The sequence below is a fragment of the Scomber scombrus genome, chromosome 13 (genome assembly GCF_963691925.1).
Source record: "Scomber scombrus chromosome 13, fScoSco1.1, whole genome shotgun sequence".
Lineage (NCBI taxonomy): Eukaryota > Metazoa > Chordata > Actinopteri > Scombriformes > Scombridae > Scomber > Scomber scombrus.
In genome coordinates, this window is record NC_084982.1 from 4,793,954 (window position 1) to 4,803,730 (window position 9,777).

Consider the following 9,777-nt stretch of genomic DNA (forward strand, 5'->3'; position numbering starts at 1 on the left):
GACAACTAGACAGACATACAGGCTACTAGTTTTTTAACCTTTTTGATGAGAAAGCAAAAAACAACAACATACAGGCAGAAAGTTTAGAATCAGAAAGTTTTGGCAGATAAGGCTGCTAAGCCTAAAACATAGTCTCCCACATTACAAAATCTACAAATTCTGAAATGATTTGACACAAGGAACCTCATAATATATGTGCCATTTTCTTTTTCAGTACAATATCTAAAAACTGTCTTCTGATTTAATAAGGAAACATCTCAGGGATTTTATAATGATATTAGGTGTTGATATAATGTATTGGATTCATATTTAAATATGGTAAACAGGTCAGAATAGCAAAACGTGTCCCACATTACCCTAATCCACCCTAGTGACAAAACAATCTTTCAACTTGTATGACACTGTCTTCATCAGTTTTCCAGTTTGCTTGGTTGTCTTGGAGAATGATATGATGTTTGGCCAGCTGCTGTTGAGGGTTAGTTACATCTGGTTTAAAGGGGCATTCCAGTTATTTGGTGATCATAAAGTTGAACACACACAAGACAGATTAAAAGTCAAAACTGATGCTGCATAGGATGAGATACCCAGCACCTTAAGGCCAACACACAACACTGTGTCCTACATTTCCCATAATGCAACACACTAGTGTCTTTTATCATATTCCCCTGCCTCCTAAATACACACTATACACACACACACACACACACACACACACACACACACACACACACACAGAGGATATCATACAACAATTTTCACATGTTGAATAGTGCTACACATGATGTGTAAACTGAACTGCATGTGAAAAAACACTAAAGCGCCCCTTTAAAAGTTAACAAAAGTTTACATATCTTGAGCTTGGAAATAGTTTGACAACTCTAATGAACTGTGTGATATGGTTGAAAGCTCTCTAAGGGGAAGTGGTAAACATGTTAGGATCGTTTTGTGTAACTTCTCATGGTGGTTTTCCGACCACTTGATGACACAGCCACGTCTTTGATGCTCTACGTGATACTTAAACCTCTGTGGTAAAACGGACAGAAATATTACCAACAAAGCATACAAAAGTTTGAATAGTGTAACTTGTCAGGTACGGATTTAGTTCTGTGGTAAAAGTTGAGCAAATTTCAACTGTATTGTGTCGAATAGGTGTAAATGTAAGTGCCAGTGGAAGATAAGAATGTTGTATTTTCAGTGCTCTTAAGATGTAATTGAATCTTTTCATTTAAACACAACACTGTACTTTTCCACTGCACATGTCCATTTGAGCTTTTTCATGTTTACATGTCATTTAATTTCAATATCCCATTTACTTTTTTTTCTTCATTTTTTGTTATGTAAACATTTAAATGTGACCAGATTTCTTATATTTAAATATATACTATTTTCCTTCTTAATGTGGAATATGAATATGTTATTAACAGTGACACATTTTTCTGTCATTTGGGCTGTAGGCTATAGTCCAGTCCTTGTTGTCTCAGTCAGTCTCTGGGATGTGTGGAATAGGATTTCTCTGGTTTGCTAGTAGGGAGGAAGAAATTCCCAGAGGACACATGGCATCTGTTGTGGTTTACTTCCATAGAGACCAGCATCACCAGGCAGTGTGCAGTTAGACCTGTTTCATTGTTAGGTGAACCACGTAATGGTGCCTGATGCAAATCAATGAGGTTGTCTGAATTATTGTTCAAGAAGTTTTAACTGTGAGGCAGGAGGGACCAAAAATCAAGAGCAGTGGCCATCCTCACTTCGCAAAAATAATGTTTTAGTTGAGGACAAAAGACTTGAGAATGGATAAAACAGAAGATGTTGGTATCAGGAGATATGAATGGCAGAGACTGCTCAGGTGGCATCAGAAGCAGAAAGTGAAGGACGGAGAAGAAGATGGCATCAACAAGGATGAAGGGATACGTAGCAGCAATCTGCGTCAGAGGTTGAAATTTAAGTGAGTAATTAAGGACAGACAGTTTTGACAGTTTAATGGATTAATGAATTGCAGTAGTAATTTAAGGCAACTACATTTAGTTTGATGACACTTATTTACATTCATTTATTCAGGCTTCATCACTTGTGAATTGGTGAAGAACTAACAAGTGGAAGAGTTATTAATAACCCTGAATCCAGCTACCTCTAATGTACTCTAAAAAATATGTCTTTCAATTGTAGTTATAGTATTGTCCTTTGAAAAAATTGAAAAATCATGTTCATTCCACTGTGGCAGGTGTTTTTATTGTAGAATTCAACTAGAACAAAATCCTATAATTTTAGATACATATATGTAATTTCAAGCACTTAGGATGTCATTTTTGTCAAATTTAACTAAATACTCATTTGGGTGTGATAAGCATGAATCACAATATATTAGTATGTGATAATTCCCCTCATGTATGACTGATCAGGGAGTAAATCTGTTTCATTTCCCTCTTCTTTGTCTTATTCATCATTTCCCTCTCAGTTGGAAAGAATGGGTGGTTGATCCAGCAGAACATTTTTATTATGTCTGGCTACAGGTCATGATCCTCCCCATTGTCTACAACTGGGTGATCATCATTTTAAGGTACATGCATGGTATTTGATGAATATCATATAGTAATCATTTGATATCCCCAGAAACCCAGTCTTATTGGTTATGTTTTTTCAGGACATGTTTCACTACAATTGCACTGAGCTACCTTCCTGTGTGGCTTACATTGGACTATCTGTCAGACCTCATGTATATGGCTGATATGATCATTACTGCTCACACAGGTAAATGAATTACTTTTAAGGGTTTGGATTGATTTGATTATTTTATCATATTATGCAGTCATAATATAAAGTGAGAAAGAAAGTGTACATACAGTAATAAAGAAGCAATAGAACAATCATGCCATAGACAAAACTGACATGTCATGTTAAATGATGCTATATAATAAGGAAGTGCACAAGAACAAGCAAACAGGCATGACTCACATCATCCAAAGTCCATGGTTCAAGGTAATAAAAGTACATATTAAATGGATAAAGTGCCATAGTGTAACCCTCACATGGCTGCACTTAAATAATACAACTGTCTTGAGTTGTCAGATGACATGAAAGTTGCTTGCAAGTTATAAACATAGGAATCACTATATTTTAATCATGACATGAACACTGTTTATTCTTGCAAAGGGGGTCAACCCAAGCTTTGACACAGTGATTGTAACAGCCTTGGAAGAGCACTATGGGATTTGTTAACCCTTGTGCTTCCCTCTCCAGGTTACTTGGAGCAGGGCATTCTGATCAAGGATGTAACCCAGCTAAGGAAGCACTACCTCCACTCTAAATATTTCTTAAGGGACCTGGCCTCCTTGCTGCCCACTGACTTCTTCTACTTTGTCTCTGGCATCCAAATGCCAATAGTGAGGATTAATCGCCTTTTACGTACACCACGACTCACCGAGGCCCTGGATCGAATGGAGACGAGAACATCCTACCCCAACACCTTCCGCATCTCTAAGCTCATGATTTACATCTTTGTGTTGATCCACTGGAATGCCTGTCTCTACTTCTCACTGTCCAGTTACATCGGCTTTGGAAGCGATCGTTGGGTCTACCCCAACATCACTGACCCAGAGTTTGCCTCCATGCGGCGTCAGTACTTTTACTGCTTCTGGTTCTCTGCCCAGATTTTCACCACGGTAGGAGACACTCCTCTACCAAAGCGGGAAGAGGAGTACTTGTTCATGATTGCAGACCTGCTTATTGCTGTTCTGGTATTTGCCTCAATTGTTGGCAATGTTGGCAATGTCATCACCAGTCTAAGGGACCGTGACAATGTCTTCTTCCCTAACCATGAGCTGGTAAGTTGGATGAAACCAACTTGTCAATTGACGAAACCAAAGGGTCATTTTTCTTATGATACAAAGTAGACAGAAAGAAAGGAATGTGAGGAAGCTTGTTATCTAATGATATTCGTCTTTCCGTTTTTCAGGTGAAGGGTTACTTGCGTAGCCATCACATTAGCAAGGAGCTTCGACAGCGCATTGACAACTGGTACCAGCATCTTCACATCAACAATAAGATCATGCGAGAGAATGAAATCCTGCAGCAGCTGCCCTTACACCTGAGGACAGTGATCGCTGTCAGTGTTCATCTTCCGACGCTCTCCAAAGTCACCATCTTCCAGAGTTGTGAGAAAAGTCTGCTGGAGGAGTTGGTGCTTAAACTAACACCTCAGGTCAGGCAGAAAACATATGGCGCAAGTTGTTGATAGCGAGTGTTCAAAACAGGGTGTATTGGTGGGGACATGTACTCTAGCTATGGATACTAGAGAGAAAAACCAAGGGATAGGACTGGACTAAAGATAATTCAGTTGGTCTACATGCTGTAGCAGTTAAAGCATGGGGTCATGATGACATGATTCTTTGCTCAACCTAAATTTAGGGGCGATTACAGGAGGTTTGAATCCAGATCTGTAGACACACAACTGAGAATTGTTCAATGTAGGTTCGAAGAGATGCCCCACATTATCATTTAAACATCTAAATAGGTATCCAAAATGTGTTAATACGGTTCAGAATTTCAAGATTCTTCAGGTAGAAACTGTAATAGTCAGCATGGGAGGTAACAATTTGGGAATGGAAGGAAAGGTGCGAGACCTGGGTAGAAAGAATTTAGCTAGCAACAAAACCATGGGAATCAGGGAAAAGGGAAAAGGACCAGGCAAGGCATTGTGTTGTGTTGTGATGCTCTTTGTTTGGCTGTTGTAAAGTATAATTTTAATGTTTCCAGGTGAATTTGTGTTCTTTTTGAACATCATTGCTTCTTCTTTGTCCACAGTAAAAGCCTGCATTGAGAGAGAAAAAAATAGGTTGAAGTTTAAAGAGGTTGTCATTCATTTTGTCTTGCAGGTGTTCAGTCCAGGAGAGTATGTTTGCAGGAAGGGAGATGTGGGCCACGAAATGTACATCATCAAAGAGGGAAAACTTGCAGTTGTAGCAGACGACGGGGTCACAGAGTTTGCTGTGCTCAGTGAAGGAAATTTCTTTGGAGAAATTAGTATCCTCAACATCAAAGGTAAGTCAAGTGTCAAGTGTATGTTCATACAACATTTATCAATTCATGTAGGAGGAAAAATTAGCAAATTCATGACACAATAAAAGCGAAGGGGCTGAGGCTGAATGCTTTTTCTTTCTACTAAAACACACTTGAAAGGGGAAGTTTCGCGTGCAACAAACCGTAACACCAGACTATTATTGGTGATTCAAACCGAAAAATACAAAGAGAAGAGACACTGTGGTGCTTTTGACCTTTCTAAAACATTCAGATGCATACCATGTAATGTACTGAATGATCCAACTAGTAGAGCTCCCACTGTGTTAAGACTGGACAAGATTGGAAAACTTGGCAGGTTGTAGGTTCTAGTTGGTCCTGGAACTGGTCAGAGTTTCAGAGACTAGGCATGGGAAGATTCTGTAGACAAAGGTCATAAAGGAAATGATTATTCCTTTGAGGTGAAGCAATGAGGTTGGGAAACCAGAGTTCAAATCTAGTGTAAAATAACTATGTGATGTGAAATGCATGTTTTGAAATGGAGTGATGATATTCATATCATAGGTCATTAGTGCAGCTGAAGTTGAAAAAGCTGAGGCTAGCTTGGATAGGATACACTCCATTGAGCTCTTTTGATTTGTTCTGGGTGAAACACTTATAAGAGACAGTGCCCTTTTGATAACCTCCATGATTTTCCCACTTTTAAATCTTGAGTAAGTAAGTAAGTTTTGCTGGCTGTTCTACAGTTGGTACTCATCACAGTATTGTGTACAGTCACTTTCAACAGAAGTGGGATTGCAGTTTTCCAGCTTTTCCACAAAGTTGGGCTAAACAGATTATGGATTTATCTATTTACTTGATGTACAGTGTTTTAATTTAATTTATTTTCAGTTTCTTATCCATATAAGGGAAATGGACATTAATTGTTAATGTGTTCCTCTTTGTCTATCATTCTCTTTTTTCTCATTTTATTATAGTTCCTTTGCCAGGGAGAGTTTTATAAGATGTGCAAAGGGTATTTATGACTGTTAGCAATTCTCCAGCTCTGGTGAGGATGGGAGTATTAGAATTAGTGTTAGGGTTTGAACCAATTCTGCATAATAGAATGTCAAAAACAGGAAAATGTGATCTGGTAAACCTGTACTCATCAATAAAGAAATCAATAATAAGTGTGCCAGGTTTGTTGTAAAACCAATGGGTTAAGACAATAAGACTTAAGTGATAACAGTAGCAAGTAAATAAGCATTCTGTTGACAGGAAGCAGCAAAAAACTGATATTTAGTCAATGCCTTCCAAAGTTATATCCTGTTTGGTATGAAACATTTATATTTGTGTCTTTCTGGAAGGTTCCTGAACTGTGGGGGAGGGATACTTATTACTCTACAGACATAACATTTACCTTTCGTCAGCTGTGTTCAGCCAGTGATGACACATCAGATATTTTATTAAAACCCCCAATTTGACTGAGCCTTACAAACTCTGTATGTTCATTTTGACAGCTGATAGTCTTTTCAGGATCTCAGAAAGAAAATCTCTGGAATGCTCATCTCTTGTTTCTTTCACAACACACCAGATAAACACAGATGCTAATCCTATTTCATATTTCATATTCAAGGTGCAGAAGCAGGAACAACTCAAGGTCTGGAGGATCATAAGATCAGCTGGGGATCAGCTCTGAGGTGTCACATACCCACTAAAACATCCTGAGAGTTTAGAGCGAGTGTCCAAAACACTGCAAAAATACTCAATGCTATTAAATCTAAAGTTTTGTGCATGTCTTAAGTAGTAAAAGCTGGGTAACACAATACCAGAATGTATCCCTCCACCACAGCTCAGTGAGGAACTTCATTCCACAGAAACAAAAAGAGGGAGTTCCTGCTAAAAAGACTGCAATTCTGGAAGATACCGACTCGATTTAGCTAATTCTAACTACTGAAGCCCCAAACTAGTTTCAGCTGAACTTTGGAATGCATATTTGCACGAAACGAGGGCTGTCCCATATCATACAGTGTAGTCAGAGAGAACAGCTTGCGGACCGGTATGGAGGGCGACCAAGATGCATTTCCACTTACAAAGGGGCACATCAATTTTGCAAATACCAAAATGTATCCTTCAACCTCTGAAATGGGCTTGTATTGGATAATGGAACACGTGTTGGTCACATCACATCTTTTATTTGATTGATTTTTTGTTCTCTAAAAAATGTAAGTGAATATTTCAAGCTTTACTGAAATGACAACATTTCGTTTTAGGTAACCGGTCGGGCAATCGTCGCACTGCCAACATCCGAAGCATCGGCTACTCTGACCTGTTCAGCTTGTCCAAAGAAGACCTGACAGACGTGCTGTCCGAGTTCCCCGCAGCCAAACGGCACCTGGAGGAGAAAGGAAGACAGATCCTCACCAAGATGGGCATGTTGGATGAGAGCGGGGAAGCAGAGGAGGGCGAGGCAGAGAAAATCGAAACCAAGATTAAGAGACTGGAGAACAACTTGGAGGTCCTTCAAACAAAACTAGCTCGACTCATGATGGAATTAGAGTCAAGCAACCACAAGATGCAGGCCAGGGTGAGGCAGCTGGAACGGGAGGTGGCAGCAATGGACACCCAGCTGCCAGAGAGGGAAGATGGGGAAGATGGAGAAGAAAGAGGACAGGGTAGAGGCGAAGGGGTAGGAGGGGAGGTTGTATGGGAACGAGAAGAGGCAGAGGGAGAGGAAGAGACAGATTTAGAGGGAAAGGTTAAACAGCAAGGGCAGAGAGAGCATAGTAATGACATCACCAAAGAGGGAGACGGAGAGAGCACGAAAAGTACAAAGGAAGATGGAGAAAATGTGATAGAGGGAAAAAAATGCGGGGACGTGGATAATCAGGAAAAGAAAAGCGGGAATGATGGGGAGAAAAACAGAGAGAAAGGCGATGACAGACCGGGGAAAGGAGATGGAGCTGAGATTGTACATGAAGATAAAGAAGAAGAAAAAGAATCTGAAGAGAAGAGAGAAAAGGATGAAGATTCAGAAAAAAGAGGGGTGCGGGAGAAGGATGAAAGGCAGGAACATGAAAAAAAAGGAAAATAACTAAAAGAGAGAATAAAGAAAAACAGGCTATGTGTTTTATTTCTGTGTTTAATTTGAATAAAATATTGAAATTCTCAACACCCATTGACACATTGCTATGCAATACCACTTTGTACCGCTAGATGGCAGTATTGTATTCAATCAGAGTCAAAATTATCTGTTTATAGGCATTTGAGTCTTTCAATGTAGAGTCACAAAATAACAACACAACAACCTTTAGAAATATGAAAATGGAACTGTATACAAATGGACTAGTTTCTGTGAAAGAGATGTGAAGAGTGCAACAAATGTGGATCAGTATTAAATGGTAAAAAAGATATTTCTTTATATACATATAGAAGGTGGTAATGTACAGTATATAGAGCCAGCTCATATAGACAGGGTTATTGCACAGTAACACAGTAACTTAACTATGAGGGGAAAGGGTAAAAAACTAACTCTCAGATAAAATATTTATTGTTTAAAACCAACTTAAAGACATTTGGAGTTGACTTCAGTAGTCACATGATATATTAAAGCATGTCAAGAACTGTCAAGCTTGTTCAGCAGAATATGGTCATGAAGAATGACCTCTTAAAATCTATTACTTACTAAAGGTTGTGATGTCAGACTTATCATTTATGAGACATGTCTGATAGCTTACTCACTATAAAATCCATAAGAATTTTTTTTTTTTAAGTTTTAAATAATCCACACAATCTTAACCCTCACATACTGTTCATATTCTCACCCATCACAGTATTTCCTCACACAATTAGTCTCTATACCAAACTTCTGAACCATAAATCATTCATAAAGACCTCATCAGTCACAGATAAACATGGTTTATCCTTAATGAAGCTTTCAGATAGCAGAGAGAGTTGATTCTGTAGTTTTTATGATAAAAAAAACTATATAAAAGACACTATACCATGGTCCAATATTACATAAAACATGAGAACTATTTCAATAAATTATATTAAATGTGAAGAATGAATGTTTTTGAAATTTTGGTAGATTATGGGTCAGATATATTTCCTTTTTTGTATTCTAGGTCACATTAGGGATTAGACATCAAATTTCAGGCTAAAAGAAAACAATATTTTTACAGCTCTCGGATGTAAAAAAGGGGTCAAATTTGACCCTGAACAGTATGTGAGGGTTAGTACTTTCTTGCCTGTTTGCTTATTTCTACAGCGATGGACTGACAGCTGCAGCATGGTTTTATATGTGTCAGAAGGTTAACACAGTGCAGCAGATTTAACATTAACCTGGCCAATGTTTAGGATGATGTCTTTACAGGGTTCAAGCGTTCCACATATGACCTCCACCTACAGCATGTTGGTGAAATTCACAGATGATTGTTGGGATGATGAAAGAGGTGGGCCTACTTGACAATGTTTTACTTAATTAAAGACAATGCCAAATACCTTTCATTTGATAGCAAAGGTTATTATCTCTTGTCCTGTTTTTATAAAGTTGTGAATTAATTGGTCCTAATGTTGGCATTTTCTAGCTGTAGAAGATTATAAATACTTCCACATTGGAAGAATGATTGCAGTCTTCATTTTCCATGGTGGTCCAGGACCTTGTTGTCTCTCCCCACTTCTTCTTCCTTCTAGTATTTTGGCAAAGCAAAGACAATTACTAACTGAGGATATATCTGATGATGAAGTGAAGAAAGCCCTTTCTGAGGTACTTTGTTGGGCTGGGGT

At 38.5% G+C, this 9,777-nt stretch overlaps 1 protein-coding gene across 1 annotated transcript; it reads left to right on the forward strand.

Moving 5' to 3' along the window:
- Positions 1–2,459: 2,459 nt before the first annotated feature.
- Positions 2,460–8,083, forward strand: cnga4 (cyclic nucleotide gated channel subunit alpha 4). Its single transcript, XM_062432236.1, has 6 exons — positions 2,460–2,554; positions 2,639–2,745; positions 3,235–3,818; positions 3,950–4,195; positions 4,869–5,034; positions 7,263–8,083. Exons 1-6 carry the CDS (start codon positions 2,511–2,513, stop codon positions 8,081–8,083), a joined length of 1,968 nt encoding a protein of 655 aa, XP_062288220.1. The 5' UTR covers positions 2,460–2,510.
- Positions 8,084–9,777: the final 1,694 nt, after the last annotated feature.